The sequence below is a fragment of the Gobio gobio genome, assembly GCF_949357685.1.
Source record: "Gobio gobio genome assembly, chromosome: 14".
Classification (NCBI taxonomy): Eukaryota; Metazoa; Chordata; class Actinopteri; order Cypriniformes; family Gobionidae; genus Gobio; species Gobio gobio.
Genome location: NC_137107.1, coordinates 32,889,695 through 32,916,466, shown reverse-complemented (window position 1 = coordinate 32,916,466; position 26,772 = coordinate 32,889,695). Strand labels below are relative to the sequence as shown.

The window sequence follows — 26,772 nt, the reverse complement described above, 5'->3', positions numbered from 1 at the left end:
AAATAATAAAATAGTAAAGACATGCTCGTCATAGAAGAGACTTATTTAATCATTGCATGAATTGCATTTTGAATGTAATTTTGAATTCTTTAATAAATAGGACAAAAAATGAGCACTTGCTCAACCTGAAAAAAAAAACCTGCTAATTTACTTAAAGGTGCAGTGTGAAGGTGCAGTTAAATTTTAGCAGCATCTAGCGATGAGGTTGTGGATTGCAATCACCCACCGCTCAACCCTCCCTTTCGAAGCACATAGAGAAGCTATAGTGGCCGACACTGGACAAAGATGTTGTCTGAGACAGAAGAGAGTAGCTAGCGCTCTGTAGAGCAGTTTGTCCGTTTAGGGCTACCGTAGAAACATTGCGGCGCAAAATGGCGATTTCACTGTAAGAGGACCCGCGGTTTTTGTAGATTGAAATGGCTCATTCTAAGGTTATAAAAACATAACGGTTCATTATGTAAGGTCTTTATACACCACTGAAAACATAGAATATTATGTATATTATATTGAATTTCCTCAAAAATACTACACACTGCACCTTTAAGGCCAATTCACACCCCACAGACAAACGCCAACAAACATCAACAAACAAGTTGACCAATGGATTTTGAATTTTATGAAAAAATTCATTTCTTGTTCCGCACTGCCCCAACAAACACAGACACACTGATTGAACATGTTCAGTCAGGTGAAAACAAACCCTGACAAGGCCAACAGACGCCAACTTGGGTAACACATTGATCCAACAAAACCCAATAAACGTGTTGTTGTTTTTTTTGTCTGTGCGGTGTGAATTGGCCTTTACAGTATTCTCTGCCTATTGAACTGGGATAGGATGAGGACAAAAAATGACACACTTCAGCTTTAACACCCTTAAAACGCACATACACATTTACCCTTGTCTTGTCGTCGTCTCTAGGTCAGCTGACACACTCCCATTAGAAGGTGTTGAGACGCTGATGAGGAGACCAGGTTTAGCTGAGAACATGTTGATGGATCGTGTTGTTTTAAGAGGCGTGAAAGAGCTAGCGATTTGGGCGGAGGGGAATGGAAGAGAGTGAAAAAAATAGGTCAGCAGTGAGATATTGAGGCATGAACTAAGAGTTTCTGTCATTTGATTCAATAAAACAGATGGTGATTTGCTGTCCAAAACTGCTTGTTTTGATAAACTCTGTGATCCCTGACACTCTGACCACTGTCCCCTTCATGGCTAGTTAAGGGGCAGGGCAGAATAAGGTCGTGGGTTATCTTGTTTTAATGGGCAGCCATGTGTCTGGATCCTGGACGCCCCCACAGACAACCGGAGTCCAGGGGGATGAAAATGGGAGGCATCGCTAGGAATGTAAAGACATGGAAGACTGAACTTGTTTTGGGAGAGGAGGAGAAAGGGAGTGTGAACACGTGCTGGGTTCCCACACTCTCTTCCTCCTCTTTTCTAATGCTCATTTTTCTTGGGGTCAGCAATTAAGGATTGTGAAGTCCCCTCCACACACGCTTACAATGAATTCTGGCATGACTGGGTACCATGTGCTTTAGAAACCCACTATGACCGCTCTGTCACATCTGATTGGTCAAACAAACAGAGCATGAGGTCACGTGGAAAACCTGAATCCCTCTAGAGCTTTTGTTTGACTATTAGAGTGTGACATCCTCAGCATTTTTAATGAGTTCCTGCTCTGACTTTTATTTGTTTTGTCAAGTATTTGACAGCGGATATTTAGAAAAGCCTCTCTGCGAGACGTTTTTTTAGGCTTGCATGCTCTGGTACATCCAGTCTGTAATGTACAAGAACAAGAAATTAAGACAACTGAAGTTATTTGATGTGGCTAAATCTGTCTTATTGGCTAACCAAACACAGTGGGCTCAGTCCAATTTTAGTCACCCACCAACACCATATTTTATTTAATAGAAATGGATGTTATAGCACTAATAGCGTTAACACGTTGAGCAATGGAGCAAAATACCTTTTGACTATTTTGAAAGCACCATATGCTTCAATCAGATGCAGTTTGCAATTGATACTTTCTGAGAGCAGCACTAAAGGTGTATCGATTTGTTTTGGAATATTATGATGCTGATTGATAATGCAGTTGCGTGAGCCAATGCACTGCTGTCTCATTAAGGGCTGCTGAGCGACCCATTAGTCGTCTTTGTTGTGTATGGATGCATACGGTATGGCTTTAGGCTCATGTATCAGGGTGGGTTTTTGGTGTCTGATGTAGAGGCTGTTCATTAATCATTAATGGGTGTAGGTTAAGGTTGTCTGTCCATCTCACACACTGACACACACACACACACACACACACACACACACACACACACACACACACACACACACACGTACATAAGCAAACTGCCACTGCTCAAGGGCCTCCTTATTCAGACATACTCAGAAACCCATGAAAAAGTAATGCGCAGTCTGAAATTCCCAAGCCGAAAAGCATTATCGATACTTTGCAAGTTACAATAGGCCCTTGTGGATTAGCTTTTCAGATGGCACTTGAATTATTTTCTTTATTAGCGCCATGTACACTGGTGTCAGTATGACTTTGTCTGTTTTGTGAAACACGAAGAAATTTAAAGAAGCCTTCTGAAGACATATGGTAGCTTTGTGTAAAATTAAGTTATTATTCACTGAAAATTACTGACTAACTACCCTAGGTGTCTTTATTTTTTATTTTTTTTGGTCATTTAGACCACTTGGTGGTCATAATGGTCATAATGTATCATTCATTTAAAGTTGATCTTTAACACTAATTTTAATGATCTTTAACAATTTAATGTAATCATATTTTCTTATTCTACATTATAATGTTCTGATTCCTAAATTCATTTAAAATGATCAATTGTAGTTTCAAAATGTTATAGATGTTATTTATAATTTTAAATATATATTATTTTAAGTTATAACCATAATATGGAAATAATTCATAGTATATACTTTACATTATTTTTCTTATAATTATAGACCAGAATTTTAATATCATAAATACAATTTTTTATTTTTTATTTATGATATTAAAATTCTGGTCTACTTTTGTTGAACGTTTAACGCTTTAAAACAGTCCCAATTTATTGTAATTGCTTGGAAAAGAGAGCAGTACATTATTCAGTATTTTTCCTTTTGTGTTTAGTGTAAAGAAAGTCATACAGGAATGAGACGAGGATGAGTAAATTAAATAATGAACATTTTTGGGTGATCTATTGTTTAACCCTCTCCTGATGTGCACCATTTACTTCACACGTGTACGTGTCACTCTTTGCTTTATTACCAAAAAAGTGTATTTTGCCATTTTTATTCAAGACACAGTAGAGGAAATGATGTGCACATACAATGCATTGGTGTGGCTCTTATTGAGTACATGGGCTGCACAGATCACTTCAGTCCCACACAACCCGCTTGAAAAACATCTTCACATTACATCACCACCCACTTTGATATGTGACAGTTTGCCGCCTCTGCCCTGAGATTGTTCTGGGAGCCCTTGGTGATATCACAGATTCTTTTTATTTTCAGTAACACACATCAGGATTCTATTCTCCACACATTCTCCTCCACAAAGTGGCCAATTACACCCACAAAAAACCTCCCCACTGAAAGATTACTGGAGCGAACAAGGTTTTCGATGGAATGTTTGTGGTCATACTTTAAATGTTGATCTATACCTGCAAATGGAGTGTGTCAAAATAATATCTTAGAAGATATATGCAGGTGGATGCTGGAGAATTTTTTGTAAGCCACTGGAGGTGAATCCATTACATCATTCACTGCATGGAAGGAGCCAACATAGTGTTGCCATGACACCACACCAACCTTGTCATCTGATTGGTTGGTTAAGCACCTGATTGCTCCCATTCTAGTCCTGTTTGCCTTGTTTTGATGTTCTATAGATACAGATTTTCAAACTATATGAATATTCTTTCAAAATTAAACAAATAGTTGCATTAGATGAACAGGTGTTTAGTGCCATAACGTGCATTTTAACAATCTGTAATTGTGTATTGATCAGCATCCAGGACAAGCTTTTTACAATGCAGTTTCACCAATAACAATCTTTTAAAATGATCTTCTTTTAAAATGCACCTGTGCTGGTTGGTCTTTTGACATTGATTGAGAATCCATTCTACCTTTACTATTAGAACATTTGCTCTCTCACCAGCACACAAAAGATAAACTCTGTAGATTTTAGATAAACACTCCTCTTAAATGTTGGTAATTTTTGCCTGTGATTACTGTATCTCACTTGATTATGTAATATGTTGATAAAGTAACATTTAGTTAATGCTCCTTGCCGTCTCTTTGTATTATATCCTTTTGTGTTGAATTAGGACCCTGGCTGTTTCCCTGTTTAGATGACCGCTCCCGTTGAGAGGTTTGCCGTGTGGGCGGTTGACCTGTGGTACTTCCTCTTAGCCAGTTAGTACTGGTCGCCGTGGGGTTGGCTTTCCATCAAGTTCTCTCTCTGTGTGGATACAAGGACGAATTTACATTCTGAACATAATGGAAGCAGTCTAACGAGCTTGATCTACGAGTGGACCGAACAGATCCAGATGATTTTTTTTATATATTTTTGTGCTAATTTTAGAGTCCAGTGTTGTTATCGTTAACTAAAATGATTAAAACTTTGTTTTTTTTTAATTGAAATAAATCTAAAATAAAATAAATATTAAATGAAGAAACTTATTTAAAACAAAATGGCAAAAGCGCAATAAAATCACTAAAATATAAAACAAATTTTATGAAAACTGAAAATATAAAAATAAAAGCTAATTCAAAATATTAATAAATGTAATATATACAGTAAACAGAGATGTAGTAAATTATAATAGTACATAAATAATGCCAAAATAACATCAGGATGAATTTTAACATGAAGCATAGCTAATTAAATTCGCCCAAAAATTATGAATGACGGGCAATCGAATTCTGTGAATCTTTGGCAGGCGCATCGAATGCTCTTGACAATCTAGTCTGTGTTCAGAGGAACAGACAGATAAAGAGAAAAGGAAGTCAGTGCATCAATCCAGGCTTAAGTTGTCTTCAGTCCTTTTATGGACCTTTTATGTAGTCCTTTTATCAGTCAGAGAAAGAAAACTGCGTGTCAACCTGAAATGATATTGGTCGTATGAAGTATTGACAGCATGATGGCTGTTCTAGTGACACATCCATCCTCACTGTCTACACTAAATGTGCCTGCAAACCATCTGTCTGTGGTAACATGAATCAGTGGTTAATAGTGGTTTTAGACGCCTTTGTGTATTAGCTTTTCCTTCCCCCTTTGGGTCATTTTGCTCTGGGATCTTTTTGAATAATTCTCTAGAAATGTTCCTTTTTTATAGCATTTTAGTTAGCTATGATGTATATCTGATTTTTGTATATTCGATTGTGGTCCAGCTGAAATGTTCTGTGTTAATGTTTGTGTGTGTTGATCGTGGCTTGAGGGTTGTTTTTGAAGTCTCAGGGGAATCGGCCACATTCAATTTGTGCTATTGAATGGCAGTTTCTGTGAATCCACCCCAAATGTATTGATTTTCTCAGTGTCTCATATCACAATGATGACCGAATGCAGCGTTCTTTTGTTCTTTTAAGTTGACACATGCTGCATTTTGCCCCTCCTGCTTGTTATCTCTCTCTCTCTCTCTCTGTCTTGTTCTTCAGCACCTTTGGTCTGTGTTTTGGATTTAAGTACTGGGTACTTTTCTCCGGTCTGGCAGTATCATATCCACCTCACTGCCATCATTAGCCATGTGTTTGTACTTTTGCGTAAACCCTATATCCATCACTTTGACCTTGATGCGTGTTACTAATGATTTTGTTTGTGTGTACTCACTCCCAGTGCCCTTGATATGCTGTATTGTGTATGTGTGGCAGCCATGTGCACATCTGGTAAGTGTAGTAGATGGTGGTGCAGCACTGCAGAGGTTTTGTAGTACCACCTCCCCATTATCCCTTTCTCTTTTCCGCCCCTCCCCCAATCCGCCTTTAACTCCATCTCAGTCCTAGACCCCCTAGCACGCACACGGAGGTCTTTTCCACTTCGTTTTAGGACACGTGCTCCACAGGGAAATCTCCTTTGTTTGACAGAGGCCTGCCTCTGCTGACGGAGGCATTCTCCTCGTTTTGATGGAAAGACATTAAATCTCAAAGAAAGCTTTCACTAGCAGGTGGATGGGGGGGAAACATGTGGCATGGAAGAGTTGGCAGAATAGATTTTTTTGTGATTACAAATTAGTAGTTTCATTAACTAAATCTGGATTTTTGTTGTCGTAAGAATAGAATTTACAATATTGTAAGAACAATCATTTTTACAATACTCATCAAGGACATTTATTTGATCAAAAATACAGTAAAAACCATAATATTTTATATAATTATTACAATTTAACATAATTTTCTATTGTAATATATTTTAAAATGTAATTTATTCCTGTGATGGCAAAGCCAAATTTTCAGCATCATTACTCTTTAGTGTCATGTGACCCTCCAAAAATCATTTGAATATGCTGATTTGGTGCTTAAGAAACTTTTCTAATTATTATCAATATTGAAAACAGTTGTGCTGCTTAATATTGTTGTGGAAACCATGACACAGGGTTTTTTTCAGGATTTTTTGATTAATAGAAATTTTAAAATGACAGCATTTATTTTAAATAGAAATCTTTTGTAACATTAAAGTGCAGTATGTAGGATTGACAGCTAGCGGTCGAAATAGGTACTGCAGTTCATATTCAAAATATTGAGGATCGTTGTTTCAAATGACAATAAAAGCCATTCTGTAAGTTGATGAGTTGATTTATCCATGTTTTAATATGCTCTCGTTCATAGAGATATTTAGCTTTTTAGGTCAGGTAGAATCTGCGATCGCTGGCCCAGTTTGTTTGCTGGCTTCCATGGCAGCAATATGCTGTGTTTTCCACCAACTGGCAACCTGTGGTGTCAAAATACAATTGGGTAAACTGGCAGTGTGCGTTATCGCACAGACCAAAACAAAAACAGAAATTTCGACATGGAACGCACATTTCAAAGTCAAATAACTGGCTGTAACATTGTTTTTCAGAGAAACAAGTAGGTGAATTTAGCATGCTTCCTAAATATCTGCAAGCATATTATGGTATTTTATGCTTTATTAAAGTGAAAAACTTACATACAGCACCTTTAAATATCTTTACTGTCACTTTTGATCAATCTAATGCACTTGTTAAAAGTATTAATTTCTTAACCAAAATCTTTTGAAAGGTAGTAAATTAATTATATGTATAAAAAGTTAATTGTCATAAAACATTTTGGAATGTTCAAGAATATTCATAGGAATGAGAGGTTTCTATAACTTGGTGCTGTCCTTGAAAATTCTCTAGATATTTGTACACTGAGGGGGCCTGATGTTTCAGAGTCTGGGTCAGATCTGCTGTCTCCACTGGTAGAGTCTCATGGTGGAGGCCATCTCTGAAGTGTGGTCAAGGCATCTGTTTCAAGGATTTTTCCTCTTCTCTGTTTCTGTTGTGGAAAGGGATGTTCCTTTATACACATTCACACACATAAAAACATGCACAGATACAGTGCAGCATGGAGAAAGAGTGAAAATTACACATTAGCAAGCTCTTTTAAGGAAGAATTAAAAAAAAAATCATCATTGTTTCACACAAACCTATTTTATGGCTTCAGAATGCTTTTTGTCATTTTAAAAGTTTGACAGCTCCTAGTCTGCATTCACTTTCATTGTTTGAAAAAGAGCAGTGAAGAAAGCAAGTCATACGTGGAATTAAATGGTGGTGGGTAGATGATGACTATGAGAATTTTCTTTTTTTGGATGAACTATCCCTTTAAAGTTAGAGATTGTGTGCCTGTGTGTGGGAGAGAGTGTTATAACATAGAAAGAGAGCGATGGCGAAAGGTTAATTGAGACTAGATCTTTGTTTTATTGCTAGGTGCAATTTTAAGGTGCCGGTTTTTAGTCTAGGAGTCTGAATCTCTAAATCAAAGAGCTGCATTAATCCTACGATCCCCACGCTTGACTCACAGGCCAGCCAAGAGTTTTCATTTTAAACATACTCTTTTTAACCCAAATTGAATGTATTAACTCCTCCCAAAAGAACAGAGGAAGGAAAGATCTTGTCTCCAGAGCAGCTGGAGGATGTAATGATGTGTGTTACAGTGGGACGTATCTTCAGATCTCCCTGTGCTCTGTTGTTTTGACAAAGTGAAGAATCATATTGATGTGACATGAGTGATGGAGGATGAATGAACCAGATGTTGCTAAAAAAAAAACCTCAAGAATCAACAAGATGATTCTAAAAAAGAGATGGAAAATAGACAACTCTATTAAGATGCACATGGTTCGTAGGTAAATGTGTAGGCCTTTACTGTCACCTACTGTAAAAAGTAAAATTTTTACCCATATCAATTTAAAACCAAGAGCCCATAATTACACCACCGGTTGAAAGTTTGGGGGGTGGTATAATTTTTTGTTTTTTAATGTTTGAAAGACGTCTCTAATGCTCAAAAAGGCTGCATTTATTTGATCAAAAATACAGTGAAAACAGTAATATTGTGAAATATTATTTCAATTTAAAATAACTATCTTCTATTTGAATATATTTAAAGGGTCACTTCAGTGGTTTAGCATTAGGCTTTGTATCAGTAGAAACCTGGTAGTATATTCAAATTATGGTACTTTCCCCCCTCATATCACCATGAGACGAGAGAATTATGCATTTATTTTCTGAAAAATTCCTCCGATGACGCAAATATCGTCATTTTGCGTCATCAGAGGATTTTTTGGCCAGAGGCAAAGACTACAGTCACTAGATGGCGCTGTTCCGCGTGTTATCAACCCGAGAGATCTCACCCACAGAATGTAACGTTAAGACAGACGGCCGCACGGACAATCATAATAACGGAGCGCGGTGCAGAGTAAAGTGAGTGTTTCAACTTTTTATGAATTCCTGTGATAGTTCCATATGCGATCTGAAAACGTGCCAGACTGGCGCTTAACGTTACCTCAGCTCTGCTCCGCTCGAATGAAATCTGACACTGCTGTGTCTGTGACGTGACTTTCGTTCGGCTCACTTACACTTTATTGAAAACACGCGTTCAGTTTTTAATTGTAGTGTTTATTCTCTAACTGAACTAAATGATTGTATTACTATGAAGATAGGGCAGCGAAGCAAGTGCATTCTGGGAGTTGTTGTCTTTCATCCACATGAGACAAAAATACATTTTCTGTCTTTTCTCAGTCTAGAAGGCACCAAATTCAAAAATAATTTCACATTTCTACTACATAAATGACCCAGTTTAAATACAAAGCTTAATGCTAAATCACTGAAGTTACCCTTTAATGCTGAGCACATGAAAGCAGCGATCTCGTCATTGCAACTCAGTTTCTGTACACTAACAAATGCTTTCATCTTCACCAACAGTGCAAACGTGATATAGTTAAGAGATTCGTTGAATAAAACGGGAGTCACTGATAAACGCGTCACTGATAAACTCTCCTGTTTGATTGACAGGTTCAGCGCGTGCTGCTCAAACGATTGCAAAGGGAGCTTTCTTTGATCACTTTCTTTATAGAATTGAATCACTGTTAAATAACAGATTATTTTCATCCTACTAAGAGAAACAACGCAAGTTGATGTTTAGTCACTGGTCTGATTTACTCACACACAAACAAATAACATCTGACTACACGAATCATTACATTTCAGATCAGGCATTAGAATGAACACATTTACTTACATGTTGCATTACTGTTGAGCCCAGGCACTGCACAATAATTGTAATCCTTAACGGAATGTTTATGGCTTTGTAGCTCGAAGGTTTAACACTAGGCCTATGTTACATGTGCGAATCAGTGGGCTTCTGCAGAGGCGGACGTCACCACACGATGACGTCAAGGTGTGGCATATTCTGAAATCAATCGTTTGCTGGGCCTGGTGTCTATACATGCTTTTCTTTGACTAACAAGGAAGTTTTCAGCTCTGAAACTTACAGGATATTCTTATATTACCATGACCTTTTATATATCAAAAGCTCAAGGGAAAGTTGATTTCTCAATTCATGACCCCTTTAAATTGTAAAATCTGTTCAAAAGAACGGCATTTATCTTCACTTTCTCTTTTGATCAATATAATGCATCCTTGCTGAATAAAAGTATTAATAATAAAAATTCGTACTGACCCTAAAATTTTGAACGATATAGGTGATTTTTTTTTTTATTGAACTTTTCTTATAAACAGAACAGTGTTACATAACATTTACATATAATATTTATCATGCAGTAAATAAATGAATAAATAAACTTAAAAAAACTCAAAGTTAAAATAAATACACAATGCACTTCAGAGAATACACCTCATACCAATACATTATCTGCATTTTTCAAACATTAACATATATTAAATCTTTTCCTTCAAGCAAATACACTATATTGCCAAAAGTATTGGGACACCCCTCCAAATCATTCAATTCAGGTGTTCCAATCACTGTTCCAATGTTCCAATCAAGCACTAGGCATGCAGACGCTTCTACAAACATTTGTGAAAGAATGGGTCACTCTCAGGAGCTCAGTGCATTCAAGCGTGGTACTGTGATAGGATGCCACCTGTGCAATAAGTCCATGTGTGAAATTTCCGCACTACTAAATATTCCACAGTCAACTGTTAATGGTATTATAACAAAGTGGATGCAATTAGGAACAACAGAAACTCAGCCATGAAGTGGTAGGCCATGTAAAATCACAGAGCTGGGTCAGAGCATGCTGAGCTGCACAGAAGTCGCCATCAATTCTCTGCAGAGTCAATAGCTACAGACCTCTAAACTTCGTGTGGCCTTCAGATTAGCTCAAGAACAGTGTGTAGAGAGCTTCATGGAATGGGTTTCCATGGCCGAGCAGCTGCATCCAAGCCTTACATCACCAAGTGCAATGCAAAGCGTTGGATGCAGTGGTGTAAAGCACGCCGCCACTGGACTCTAGAGCAGCGGAGACGTGTTCTCTGGAGTGACGAATCACGCTTCTCTGTCTGGCAATCTGATGGACGAATCCACTTGCCTGACTGTGCCAAATGGAAAGTGGAAAGCTTCAGCATACCAAGACATTTTGGACAATTTCATGCTCCCAACTTTGTGAGAACAGTTAGGGGATGGCCCCTTCCTGTTCCAACATGACTGTGCACCAGTGCACAAAGCAAGGTCCATAACGACATGGATGAGCGAGTTTGGTGTGGAGGAACTTGATTGGCCTCAACCTTTGGGATGAATTAGAGTGGAGACTGCGAGCCAGGCCTTCTCGTCCAACATCAGTGCCTGACCTCACACGCGCTTTTAGAAGAATGGTCAAAAATTCCCATAAACACACTCCTAGAACTTGTGGAAAGCCTTCTCAGAAGAGTTGATGTTGTTAGAGCTGCAAAGGGTGGGGCAACTCCATATTAAACCCTACGGATTAAGAATGGGATGTCATTAAAGTTCATGTGCATGTAAAGGCAGACGTCCCAAAACTTTTGGCAATATAGTGTATGTTTCAATTAGTGCCTGGTGTAGGTGATTTCTAAAAAATGTTCAGTCTGAAGATCTGGTCAGAAGACTAGATAGAACAAAAGGATGGTGTTATTTGCAGTTTAGAGCCAATAAACTTACCAAACTCACAAATCCGACCTCCTTTATCACCCGGCTCACAGGTAGCAACCAATCAAAACGGGATGAATCAACCTTTCACTTTGCATTGTCATTACCTTGGTTATGTTTTCACATTAGCTTATGACTCTTTCAGCTCGAATCCTGAAAAGAGCTAATGCCAGAATGGCAGGGGTGTAATATTGAGCATCTGTTTAACAGCAGATTAAGCAAGATTTGCTCCTTTGTCAGAGGCTTCTGTTTGCTAATGATAAGAGAGACTTCTGTGGCTTCTGTTCTGTATGCCACACTGCCAGTTTTGCTCCTGCTGGGCTCAGTACGTACATATGTGCATGTGGACAAACAAAAAAATAAGTGTAAAGGCCAGTATTAAGATGGGTCTCTTTTCATAGATTTCAAACTTCCTGTTTGCTCAGAGATGTTGTGTCAGTGATTAACGGCTGGTTTCAAATGTCACAGAGACGTTATCGAAAATCTGTTATGTGTGGTGTGTTCTGCTTCAGTTCGAGCTTAGGCCTATTGTTTTTCCTAACATTGTGATAGTTGGTTTTTAGCTAGATAGACCACTCATGATCGACAGGATAGATTATTGACTCTGCTACTCATCTACTACAGAAAGAGTACAGAGATAGGAGAGACACACCGAGAGCACTGAGGTGGAAAGGAGAGTGTTTATGTTCAGGGCTGACTCAGCTTTTTCAGGCATCTCCTTGGTGACCTGCACCGAGAGCCATATGCCGTTTGAAACCCGAGATACATGAGCACACAACAGGCCACCTTTAACCTTTCTCCCTACAAGTGACCCAACACACCCCAGTACAATCTTTTTTAGTAACTATTTTTGACTGAGACACACTTGTTTTGTGACACAAGTGCTGGATGAAAGAACCTGTGAAGGCTTAGAATAGATTTAACACCATGAACGGGTGCTGATCTCAGATTTATTATTTTTTAATCAGCCTGTTTTATTCATTTTTAACATGCTCTTCCTCATTTTAAAATCGGCATTTTATGAGGAAGGAACATCTCCTGAAAGCTACAGGATGATGGTAAAACACCAGGTAATGCATAGATAAATTAATGACCTCCGCTTCAGATCCAGGATATCACATAGGACTGATGGTGCATTAGGGGGAAGCGGTCATGTGTTTAAGAGCATCCTAAAGATTTAGAGCTCCAGTGCAATCTCAGCCTGCCTCAACAACCTGGATTGCAAAGCCTGCTGGGAAATTGATGGTCCTGCTTGGCACATTGTGTTTTTAAATGTACAATTTCTTGGTTGAGCAAACAGGACAACTGAACATAAAGAACTCAGTTACTTATAGCTGCAGTTGGTAACCTTGTTTTGTTTAATAATGATCCAAAATCAATTTTTGAGCAAGTACATAACCAGCCAGTGTTCAAAATATCTTCTTACCTTAGCCTGATTCACAATGATAAGCTTGTAATAATGTGTTATAATTTGATTGGTACTGGTGGATGTCCGTGGGAAATTCAAGCATGTCTTTGTGTTATTTCGTCACGTCTGTATATAAAGGAGGAGTCCGGCTAGTAGTAGTATCGCTTATGAGAATGCTGCAGTTGGGGGATCATTTATAGCCTTTTCTCACAGCAGCTGGAATAATTAAATTTATCATTTTGATGGCAGATTGTAATCCAGAAAGGTCCAAATGACAATCATCAGTGACAACTGGAGATTCCCCCGTAGTCAAAAGGCAATTGCAGGTTTCAAAAAGAGATGGCGACAAAGAGGCGAATCTGCAGCTCTAATTAGTAGTGTTTAAAACAGGAATTACTATTACAGTGTAGTCCAATTAAAGAAACAAAGGACTCCCGTGAATCTAAAACCTACAGCAAAACAAGTGCAGTCTGATTCATGAACAAATAAATGTTGTGAAGTGGCGGTTTTTTTTTTTAATTCAAAAACATACAGCACCACCACTGTAATCATGAACAAATGACTCTTATAAACTAGTTTTGTTTAGTAAATCTTAGTGGTAAATGGTAAATGGACTGCATTTATATAGTGCTTTCAACAGACCCATGGCCATCCAATGCTCTTTACATCTTGCCTCACATTCACCCATTCATACACCGACAGCGGTGTCAGCCATGCAAGGCGCCATCCAGCTCGTCGGGAGCAGCTGGGGTTAGGTATCTTGCTCATGGAGGATTGAACCACCAACCTTCCAGTTTGTGGACAACCTACATGAACCACTGAGCCACTGCCGCCCTAGTGCAACCAGTGAAACCTGATTCACAGACAAATGACTCTTGTGAACCTGCACATTCTAGTGTGTCAGTAACATATAGCATAACAGGTAATCAGATTCACAAACAATTGACTCTAATGAACTATTTCTGTTCAATCAATCAATGGCATACAGTGTGACCAGTGTAGTCTCATTTACAAACAAATGACTCTTTTTACTGAATCAAGCACAACCTAAATGTGACCCTGGACCACAAACCCAGTCATAAGGGTCAATTTTTTGAACGCACTTCACCTGAAAGCTGAATAAATGAGCTTTCCATTGATGATTGTTAGGATTGGGCAATATTTGGTCTAGATACAACAATTTGAAAATCTGGAGTCTGACACGTGTCCTAACTACACGCGATGCGATGCCACGACATGCGATAAAAGGTATCTTTTCCATGTTCATTGGAGTTTTTGTCCTAACCAGCCGCAACAACGACACGTGATAAATCGATTTTAGAAACGGTTTCTATCTCTGCGACGTTGCGGCTGGAACAACAACAACAACATAAAACATAATCTCAGGTAATGTTTATGTGCTTTATTTAATGTTAAAAGCGTGTAATGTGACTTTGAATATAATTTAGTGCTCCCAGCTTTGTCTTACTAAAAGCAACAATGGATAATTCACCTCAGATCTTGAAATGAAACAAATGGAAACAAGAATAATATAAGTATATTCTATGACAAAGATTGTCTTAGTGACTTAGTGGCGATGTATGTGTAATTTAAGTTGAAATGTATGTGTAATATAAGTTGAAATGGCATGATATTTGTGAATTTGATTATGTACTTATCCATTTCCTTGCGAGTGCCGTCAGGATTAATCCCTGGTGCTGTGCACTTGCCGCGAGAGCCCGCCCACACGCTGTTCTGATTGGCTGTGGTTTTTGATTGATTTGTCGCATCTCGTAGTCGCGTCGCCTCTGGTGTGGACAGACAAGTTGCTTATCGCTGGAATCTTATCGCGTCGCATGTAGTTAGGACACGGTGTGAAGGTGCAAAAAAATCTAAATATTGAGAAAATCGCCTTTAAAGTTGTCCAAATGAAATCCTTAGCAACAATTATTACTACTTATAATACACTTTTGATATATTTACGGTAGGACATTTACAAAATATCTTCATGGAACATGATCTTTACTATATCCTAATGATTTTTGGCATAAAAGAAAAATCGATAATTTTGTCCCATTCAATATATTGTTGGCTATTGCCACAAATATACCCGTGCAACTTATGTCGTCATACTAAATCTAGTCGGATTTGGTAACACTCTAAACAAATACTGCCATTGGATAATTTATGTTATATATACCAGCCATTTTTGGTCACGCTCTTCAATTAGGCCTGAGTGCATAATTGCCCACTTGACTCGAAGATTTTAATGGTTGTCGAATTCGTAACATGTTGCAAAGTATCAAAGTCGTGCAGATGACAGGACTTGTTAATTAATGGTGTCATTAGAAGAGTCTGCTGAGACAAGTATGCTCCTGCATCTACAGTGATCAAACAGTTGGCAGGAAGTCGTCTCGCTGGGCCACCCTCCTTCTGCCATGCGGTTCTGGGGAGATATAAACCATGTGGAGTTGGTAAGTCTGACATCAGTGCAAATTGTGTAAAGCTGAAATCAATTGTGACATAAATAATCGCAGTTGTTATCGTCCAGGTTCCCTACCGAGCCAACCGTCTCCATGAAACGGACGCTAGCTTTTCATGTTTAGCACTCTCTCTTCATCTCAGTTTCCTTCTCTCTTCATGAAATGTTGTCATGAAAGCAGATTGGTAAACAGAGTTTGCTAGATAAGACGGTGCCTGTTGTGCTTGCTTTTTAGACACTTCTGGGAATTTCCTCTGACTTAACTGAATTAGTCATGATTCAATCACAGGGAACTATTTCTGATGATTTCAGTCTCAGTCTGTTCTGCAACAGTCTGTCCTCCCTCCTTTAGAAAACACAGCACACATTTTTCTTAGTTTACATAACAGGACTGACATAGTTGCTAGAATTTGCCAATGATATAGGCATCAATTCAGTCAGACAGGATTAAACACTTTTTGTCATTTTAATACTATATTTTCTAAATCACCTTTAAAGACTTGAATGTCTGGAAATGGAAGTGGAACAGATCTCAGCTTGTCGGAAAAATGGACAAAAGTCCATGCTGACATACACATAAACATGCATTTAGACATTGATTTCAGTGTGACAAATCCGTGTTTAAATCATAAACCTGTGGCAGTGGATGGACTCGGTCTCAGGGGGGAATTTGTGGCAGCATCATGGCCACATTTTAATCCGATTCTGCTGTCATGCTTTTAAGCATGGTCAGAGCAAACCGAAAGATAGGGTTTGGTAGTAGATGGCAGCTTGTTGTTGATTGCAGGGTGGCTCTGTGTGTTGGTGTGTTGTGATTCACTCTTCCTCTTGCTGGGACAAAGGCTGGTTTACTCACACTAGGAGGCTTTCTTGTGTGATCGCAACACGCCAGACTTGGCTCCTTTCCTGGATTCAACCCAATCCCTTCTTGTGTTTATTTCTTTGGAGATAAACATGCCACTTAGATAAGAGATAACCACACAGGAAATCTAATTGCTCGGTTTTACTCAAGGCACATATTTGGAATAATCTGTAATGGGCTTCATTGGACATGTAGACCCTCAAATTCAAGGGTTAGGGTTAGTCTGACAGTAATTTTCATTACAGCAATTGTGGTGCTTTAGGGACAAATTTAGAAATTTCTAAAAGAGGGCTGACTGTGTAGACTGTCAGCATGCTAAAACCATTTCTGTAATACTCTTTACAGAGGATTGTAATCATTACTAAAAAAAGACATTTATGAGCTAGTTGACCTCATCGATTTCCTTTTTAATTTATTTTTAATCTGTGTTGCTCAACACTTCACAAATGCACACATGATTCTATTGTTTTCTACGTTTTCTATTTGGTTTTCTATTTTTAAATAGTTTTTTCTCTCTCTCTGTGGACAAGACTGCAAAAGCAATATCAGCCAACACAGACTGTATTCTTTTATTTCATGCCCTTAAAATGACACATTTCTTCAAATTAGCTTCTCTGTGTAGTCCCCGTTTGATTCAGTCATGGCCCGAGGCGGCGCTTTACTCATTTCTGTTTAATTTTCACCTCCCCTTTTCCGTTCTTCATATTCATTTCTTTTCTGTGTGTAGGATGGTTAGGGGTGGGGGGTATTAAATTGCCAGAAAATTGGATATTTAGGAAAACCGGCTGTGGAAGAAAATGGACTCACTTCTTTATCCCTGATGTGTCATTTTCCATCTCTTTTCCCAGTTTTTGTCCCTCCCTAGAGGCCGGGCACTCACACTAGGTACCACACATACACGTTCTTCTGCACTCTTATTTCCAGACTTTAATGAAATATGTGACACATGGGAGGAGGAAGGCGTTTCTTTAATTTATCTGGCAACATCTCAGCCCCCATCACTACCCTCACCTCTCCATCCAAAGACCCCTGAAGGAGATGTCTGCACTCACAGAAACATTACCCCGATTCCTCCTACAAATTCGTTCTTTTTCTTCTGAACCCAAATGATAGGATTATCTGAAGCTCTTCGGCACACATGGTGATGAGATTTTGGCAGGTTTGCCCACTTCCCATAAACCCGTTGGCCGCTAAGGGACAACATGCTGTAGGTCTGCTCTTCATCCTGCAGGGAATAACCCGGAGTTAACACACCAGAGAAGGCCAAGCACTTAGAGATCCTGGGATTCATTCCCCATGAGCAGGGGATTTCGGCAGAATTTAAATGGCCATGCTTTTTTTTTTTTTTTAATTTAAGTTAATTTTATTATATTTTCAGCTACCAGTATTATTGTAGTTTTCTTAGCTTTTCTTTATTCTTAGCTTTCACATTTTACCATGTTTAAATCTAGAATATTTTTCCTCAAGTCAATACAAAAAAATCATCTGCAGGTTACGTCTGGGACTGTCCACAATTTACAGTATATAGAATTTGTGTTTGTTGTTACTGTACAAGCGTGTTTCTAGGCTTCACAGAGAGTTGGGAAGAGCTGTCTGATTTTAAGAATTGTTTATAATGTTGATGATGATGATGATGATGATGTTTCCAGATGTGCATGGCATGCTGCTCCCTTGGCTAAAGAGCAGCAGACGTCTGTGGGAAGCTTGAGGAAAGGATGAGAGAAAGAGTGGAAGAAAGAAAGAGAGAGGCAAGAGTGGGAGGATGAACGCTAAGGCAATGATAAGGCAGCGTGACTCAGTCAGAGCTGTTTATGTTCATCTGGCTTTATGCAAAGGGTCTCATACAGCTATATTTATGTGTAAAACATGTGTCTGAACATTTTCACACACATTATGATTCATGGATAATTTGGTATTCAGTTTTATTTCTAACTTTAGGCTAAATTTTAGAAACGTACTGGTCATTCTGGTGGCCTAAGAAACGTGGAATGGAAATGTTTTCGTTTACAGCATACATTACCATTCAAGAGTTTGTGAGTATTTTTATTAATTTTTTTGTGAAAGAAACTAATACTTCTGTTCAGCAACGTTGAATTGATCAAATCTTATATTTTTATTTCAAATAAATAATATTCTTTTGAACTATTTATCTATTAATCATAGAAAAAGTGTATGTTTCCACAAAAGTATTATGCAGCACAATTGGTTTCAACATTGATAACAATTTTTTTTAATAACTAAGTGACTCTAAAGTTCAGAGTAAGAATTTTTCATGCTGGTCTTACATACTATATGTTAAAGTCAACTTCTCTGTGCAATTAGCAAACCACAGGAAACACTATGAAAACCTGTTTTCCTCATTGGCCATCCTCTCTCCTTGTGGTGGAAAAATCACTATGTTGCCATTTTCTTTGGTTTGAGAACTGCAGGAGTTTTTCCACCTGCAAAAAACTCCCTCAAAAGTTTCATCAGCAATGACTTTATATTGACAGTTCACTGCGTCTGTCAGTCCTTTAAAGCTGGCAATAACAGTGAGTCGAGCATTTTTGGTGTCACCTTTCTGAAGAACTTAATGTCCTGCATATTCCTCCCTGGGCGTAGCAGATGTGCTTGTTTTAAACAAGGGCAAAACAGTTCGTTTTAACTGAGAGCTTTGTGTTGAATAAATATGAGATCCTCCGGTGTGGATGCCAGCAGCTTAATGGCCAAAACAGTCCGGGAAGAGGGAACTTGGGCTGTTGTTCTGCATATGCGTTTGTCTTCCTTTATGTCTCTTCCTCAGATGGGAGAAACTCTTTAAGCCAAAAGTTATGTTTGATCTTAATGTATACAGAAAGTTCTGGCCTGTCTGCATTAATTCAAATCCAAACCCACTCCAGACATAATCTCATTGCTTTTTAAGAGCTCTAGGCTAATGTTAGACTGCCACTTAAACTGAATCAATTGAACACTGAGAATACTCTCTTAGCTGATGACATTAAGAAGGGCATGAACTCTAATATTAGAGACTGTTCTTTACCAATCAGTTGCTTTATTTCTGTGCAGTCCATGCTAGTAAGAAGTGTTCAAAAGATGTTTTACTTTCCATACCTATTAGGATGTTGTTCTTATACATGGTTTTATGAACTATATCCCTCATTTTTCTTTTGGTTTTGTCACAGATGTTCCGTTTACAGGCACTCCGCCCACCTACGGTTACGACGCAGACCGAGCGGAGGAGCAGCGTCGACACCATGACATCCTGCCCTACATTGACGACTCGCCCTCCTCCTCCCCTCACCTCAGCTCCAAGAGCCGCAGCAGTCGAGACACCCTCTCCTCCGGCTCGATCGAGTCCTCCAAGTCTGTAAGTCACTTCCTGTAAACCCCTTGCCAGACAGAGAGAAATGTCGTTTGTCATTTGAATGTCATTATTTACTTATTTATTATTACAGACGGATATGAGGGCAATAAAGCTAGCACAGCTATGTATGAAATTGCTTGCCAAGGACAATAGAAAATATTTGACTGCAGAATGCCACAAATGACCAGTCAGACTAGGACTGCACGATACTGGGAAAAACGTACATTGCGATATTTAGTTTTCTGCAATTTCACTAGATAATTTGAATAGCTTTATTTGAAAAAAATGAATCACTCTAGAATAATTGGGGGGATTTTTGTTTAGGGGAGTGAATCTGCATAGAAAATATTAAACAAATTACAAGCATAGATAAATACAATAGAAGAAAGATACAATTGAAATAAGCAGTGCTTTATGTATTTCAGGTAAATCTAACCGTATTTAGGTACAGAAATGGAGTAATCATATGTAAAATAACACTGTCGTCACTGTATAAATGAAATATAATTACTATAATTAAATAATTTTGTTAAAGCTACAAAAGTAATTTTCTCTTTCTCTTTTGTCGTTTGATCATCTTTGGTGACACAGACAGCTGCGGGTAAATTAGGCTCCTGTCCCTTTAAGACGAATGCACGGACCTAATATAAATTACACGCATCTGTTTTCTTTCTCCATTGTTTACAACACATAACTGAAAAGAAAGAGAAAGAAATCAGAATTCGGCATTCACAATCTGTCTGCGTGGTTCTGTGTGCGAGTCCCCTTGTGCTTGATGCCTCACTCGACTTAAAAACACATGCAAATGAAAAACTTTAACTCTATGATGGTTAAACTTTGCAATTAAACAATGCTAAAACGATATATAATGCAGCCCTAAGTCAGACTCATCGGATGCCCTTGTAATAATAGTAGCTAATTATTTTGTTGGGCATAAAGAGATGAATGCTTTCTTGGTGGAATGTGAAGGTAAAGAGTATGCATTAGAGATGTCTTTATGCATGCATTGTTCCATGATAAGAATCCACCCTGTATATGCCATCTGTGAAGCAGTCCATTATAAATAAATGTACCAGTAAACCCACAAGTATTTATAGCTCAATGGTAATGGTACACAGCAAAACCATTGAGCTGTGAAATTTGGCACTTTTAAAAGCTTGCAGATTCTGAAGTGCTGAGTCTGCATATAGTTCTATTCTAATTAAAAATGTACTGCTTATTGTAGCTTAGTAAATATTATATAGCGCAGCACTGTGCAAAAGAATCTCACATCATTCATTTCACGCAGTCATGCGTGATCTAAAGAAATTCTTTCTAGATGCGGTTATCAACCAAGGTTTAAAGTTTTCATAGCTTTCATTTCAGAGCCTCAGGAAACTGTCTTGATCATGCATAGTGGCCATACCATCAAATTAAATTACTGATTGTAAAACAGAGCTTTCTTGCTTCATTGACACAGCTATTGGCTGTCAAATTGATTGATATCCATCCCTGCCAATACCATGCCCAGAGGTGAGCAGTTTATTTGGATCCTTATGACCTCGGTGTTTAGCTCCCACATGGGTTTTAATCAATACTGAGTAGACTCTTACACCCTTCCCCAGTAACACACCTTCATGCTCTGTGATTTACCCAACATACACACAGCCAGGGATTTAAAAATATGGATTTGAAGAGGGATTTGCTATGTAAACATCTTAAATTGAGCTGCAGATAAACCTGCAATTGACACTACAGAGCAATGGTCACCCATTTTTTCAGGCACATTTGCTTACCCTTGTTTAGCCTCAGACAAAGAAATGGATAAGAGTCTGATTTCTCTTTGTCTGCACCTTTAAGAAAAGTTACTTCATGTGATGCTGTCACAGAAAGCTGTTTTAGATTGCCAATCTATTCAAATTGAGCTGAAAATGACAACAACAACAAAAAGTCATGTGTGCTTTATTCAAAAGATTGAATTTGGATGAGGAAATGTGTTTCTGTATGTTGGCCTCATAATGTAACATTTCAGTTACAAAAATACATTTCATAAAATGGGGCAACTTCCCATAGCTTGCAGGGAAAAAATATATGAGGAAAGTTCATGTAAAATCCTTTATTAACATTTAGGGCACTTTCACACCTACCTTGTTTGGTCCGGATTTTTGGACTTTTCAGTTTGGTCCGAATCAAAATCAGGTGTGAAACCTCCCCCGTACCACGGTCCGGACCAAACAGACGAAATTTGGTCCGACGAAAAGAGGCAGTCTTCGTCCGGATCAAACTGAACAAAGGTTCGGTTCGTTTCTAGTGTGAAAGCATTTTCTGTATGGTTCGTACTTTCAGACCATTTACAGGAAGTTCCTGTTTATTTTAAAAAATTTAAATTTCATCTAGGCTACATTGATTATGAAAAGTGAAAAGATACGCAATCTGTCAGAAGACAGAAGGTCAGAAATGATTTTGAAAGAAATTTTGTATGATTTTGCTTAGAAAGCCTTTCTTTAATGTGAGTTTCGTTTGTATAAATTGTATCTTAATTTTAATCAATGTTTTATCAGATAATTGCCTGAATTTAATAAATAAGAAGCAAATAGTCTATAGCAGACAATAATCGCGGGAGCGTTCACATGCTTTGCACATGAACTGGAGCGCGTCTCAAATAAACCAGGCTACTTCTCACAAACATGAGAAATATGTGTATATAAGGCTTGAAATGTCCACTTTTAAACATAACGAAAAGAAAATAGTCAAGCAATGTGCACTGTTCAATAGTGACAATGATATGCGTCCGTTCATTCATTCTTGTCAAAGACGCTGACGTCAGACGCACGTCCATTTACAAACCAAGTCCAGATGCAGCCCACATAGATGATGACGAGTGAACGCAAGTGTGTCATGTAAAGTTCTTTAGTGCGCTTGCATAATTGCAATGTGAAACCAAACCAAAACTAACCGAATGTATAAAATGCATCAAAACATGACCTTCAGTTCGGACCATGGTGCCGACTTTCAGGTATGAAAACGCCCTTAAACAAGTTCTCTACAAGGTTAAATTAACGCCTGTATTATATACCCTATGTTTAAAATGTCATCTAATAATTTTTTAATAATTTATCTACATTTTCCTACATTTATTGATGTATGTTCTTTAACACCTCAGAGACATTTGTAATTCTTAGCCTGTTTTGTGTTTGAGAAATACGTTTTCATGCTTACGTTTTCAATAAGCAAGGGTTATTGTTTGAGCAGTTGAGATGAGCTCAACTCATTCCCATGCGCTAAGACCTAAGACACTGACATGCTTTGATTAATAAATATGTGGATGAATAAAATATGGTGGTCTAGAGATACAGGGGTGCCCCCTGGGGTGAGACGTCTCGCGCCCAAGAGTTCATGAATAAAAACTTGATTTCCACCTTCCCCCTGCTGCATGTTTCAATGGCGGGATTTACTCTGTCACCTGGTGGGGCTTTACATCTAATATCCGTTGGTGAGATTAGATGAAATGAATGCAGTGAAAGTATTTTAGCATCACTTCAGCTTTAAATGTTGATACCAGTATAGTCAGCAATGATAACACAGTCATGAAGCAGATGGATGTTTTATCCTGAAATCTGGATTAGAAAGTCTCATGAGACTATCACAAACATCTGTGGTTTCCACTACCTGTGCTGTGGCCATGGAAACCAACATTTCAGGCCCATTTAGCTGTCATCAGCACTCGGTAACCTACACACATGACACAAGATAGATATGTCGCTGCTGGATGGATTCGTGGTCTGTATCTTTGATGCCCTTCTCAGAGTTTGGCAATTAGAGGCCTTATTCAGTTCAAAGGTGTTATGATTCTCTTGTAGCCCATTATTCTTGTGTAGCCAAGACAGTTATTGTAAGACCAGGGAGCAGCTCCATTGAACCAGTGCCAAATCACTTTTTTATAGCTCATTCCAGCAATGCCAGTATGTAATTTAATGTCATGTGATTTAAGAGTGTGTTGTTCAGAAGAATGTGAGCTCTTTCTCTGTTCACTCAGGCGGAGTTGGACCTAGAGAAGGGATTGGAGATGAGGAAAAGGGTGTTGTCTGGAATCCTGGCCAGTGAAGAGACCTACCTCAGCCATCTGGAGGCGCTGTTACTGGTGAGAGAGATTCAAGTTTGAATCGGATAACAGTGTGCTATTGAATTTGCCCAAGCATTTAAAAAAATCTCGCAATATTACATGTAAAATATCTAATTTTGACTGTAGCTTTGGTCAAATTTTTTTTGCATTGGATAGCATAAGAGACTTCTTTCAAAAACAACAAAATCTTCCCAACCCAAACTTTTGATCAGTAGCGTATACTTGATTCGATTGTTAAAAAACACATGGGTCTTTCTCAGTTGCTTTAGAAAATGGAGGATGTTTATACCTTGTCTTTCTTTAGGGATAAGCAGACTTACTAAAACATGTTTACATGTCCAAATGTCTATTCCTGCTCCTTTGTCAGCCCATGAAGCCCCTGAAAGCAGCAGCCACCACCTCTCAGCCTGTCCTGACAGTTCAACAGATCGAAACCATCTTCTTCAAAGTGCCTGAGCTTTACGAGATCCACAAAGAATTCTATGATAGCCTTTTACCCAGAGTGCAGCAGTGGAGTCACCACCAGCGTGTGGGAGACCTTTTCCAAAAACAAGTGAGTAAAATTTTCTAAACAGCTCCACTTTTCTTTTTTAGGTTGAACACAACATGAGATTCAAATGGAAATTTTGGGTCGTCTTGTTTTGTAATAAATTTTCTCAGGCTCTGACATCACCAAATTATTGTTTTTTTTTATCTCCTACTATCAAAACACCCAACTACATTTTGTTATGGAACACAAACTTTTTATGATCCAATAAGTTCTTCACAGATAAAATCATGCCCCCTATTTTTTATAGAATATATCCTGTTTACTTGAAGGATTTTCAGTAAACAGCAATATGTATATATAATCAGAATCTGCTTTCCTTCATGTGACGTAATTGTTCATTTAGAAGCAAGAGTCAAATAGTCATTTAGAGTCAAATTTTATTCTGATCATAGTGGAATCGCTTCTGCTGTCCAGTCTCAGTTGTACGCCACGAGGCTGAATAAAAATGAACATTTATCTCCAAATCAAGGAATCCTGAATTCATCATTTATGCCACTAGATCGACATTGCACAGTCACACAGTGTCTGGACTGCAGGAGCCTGTGTAACGTTGAAAATCACATCTCAATGCTGTCTTTTTTCACCCAGCCACTTGGGCAGATACTACAGTGTGTGCTTTGTGTCTCTAGGAGAAGGCTATTAATAGTGCTATTCGAAGATTGTGTTCTCTATCTTTTGCCCCCCCGCTCTTTTCCATTAAGTTCTTTCCTCACGTGACTCTGCTGACACTGTTGGGGGGGCAGATAAATCCCCCCTCGCTCAGTCCAGGCAGTGTGCGTGGGAGTCTTATTTAACATTTATTTATCTTTCCATTTTCCCCTTCATTGTTCCCCACTTTCACCGTCCCACATTAAATAATCGTAAGCTACAGTCGCCAAGTTGTGTTTACTCCCAGAAGGTGCTGGGTTTTCCTCAGTCAGTCATTTTGACCGGAGGCTATTTGTCACTGATCCCCTCACCCTCTTCCAAATCCATTAGCGAGAATCCGGAGGCAGGAGGCGAGGCAGCGCTCGAGGAGGCAGCTCCCTAAAAAGACAGTTGCTCGCAGCAGGAGAGAGAACAAGATGTATGAACGAGAAAGATATAGTCAGTCGGCGGTAGAAATGTCTCCTGCTGTTTGTGTTGTTTCTTCCTTCCAGACAGCTCATGTTGAGTAAGTAAACGCAACGCAAATCATGAAGAAAGTCAAAGGTGACGTTCGTTGTCCCGCTCAGCTGTGAGAAAGATGCTAATATCGCTTGCACTTAATGTTTTACGCCTGACGCTGACACTCGTATGTAAATTCTCTCCTAACAGAGAGAGATTCTGACATTCACATTTTTCAATGCAGATCTGTGACCTACTTAAACATTGTTAAGTGCAGAGGAACATACTTTCATCTTCAGCTGGGCCTGGCATATGGTCATGTCATCATGAGGAAGTGTGTCGAGGCTGAGAGGATGTGAACACTGCTGTGCTGAAGCCTCTGACAAGCTGTCTTAACCAGCTGACGGATCAACTTTTGAGTGTCGTGTTTAGGTGCATCTCAACCTTCTCAAAACAGCCTCAGCTTACAACATCTCTCCTGTATCTTCACTTAATGGGCTGGTTATATATTATCTCAATAATGAATACTGACCTGTCAACATGGTGTCTGTGACAGCATTTGTAAGAGTAGACTTTAGTTTTTCTTTTTGGGGTGTCACTATATCAGATCATGGCCAAAAGAATTCACAATAACAATATCCATACTACACACAAGTTGTATCTATACAACATTTTTGGTCAATGAATCACGCAGAATACGACTGTAGGAAAGTGGAGAGAGAACCATAACAAGTATACAAAAAGAATGTACTGTTGATCTGTATCTGTCTTAACGTGTCTTAACACCCCATCTTTATCATGGAATACAAATATACTAAAGTCTAAAAATATAATAGAGTTTCTTCCACTAAGTTTTTTTCTCTGTGTTTTCTTGCCTGAATGATTCACATATGGTACACAACATCGACATACTGAACAATTTGTATCCATCAAGTAAAATATGTTGTCTCCTCTGACTATGGTCTCTTAGTTTAGTTGGTTTTGTATGTTTTAAATACATTTGCTTGAAGTTGCTTCATCATGTCTGTTTACATTGCTAAATTTCCAGTTTCTTACTCCAGCTTAACGCATCTCCTCACAGCGCTCAGCCACAGTTTGACTCGGCCCGGCATGTGTTGTCGTTGCTTTATTACGGTCATCATCTCTCTCCACGCTGTAATGAGGTTGTCGCAGAGTAAATTCCTGTCCTCCACGCTGCAGATAGATTCTGGCCCAAGGCGGCTGTTTCTGCTCAGCATTGCGAGGATTGCACACACTGAGAAAATGACTTCACTTATGGACTGTTTTGGCCTGTGCAGAATAAAAGATTCCCGGACGTATCACCAAGCCTGGACATGTAC

The 26,772-nt window shown here is 38.6% G+C and overlaps 1 protein-coding gene across 1 annotated transcript in view; it reads left to right on the top strand.

The window, feature by feature from the left end:
* The window catches only part of bcr (BCR activator of RhoGEF and GTPase), an 81,508-nt gene that overhangs the window by 25,481 nt on the left and 29,255 nt on the right, over positions 1 to 26,772 (top strand). The window contains exons 2-4 of the mRNA XM_079835507.1: positions 19,513 to 19,697; positions 23,710 to 23,814; positions 24,164 to 24,349. Of these exons, the coding sequence (XP_079691633.1) occupies positions 19,513 to 19,697; positions 23,710 to 23,814; positions 24,164 to 24,349 (476 nt within the window). The remainder of the gene's footprint in view (positions 1 to 19,512; positions 19,698 to 23,709; positions 23,815 to 24,163; positions 24,350 to 26,772) is intronic.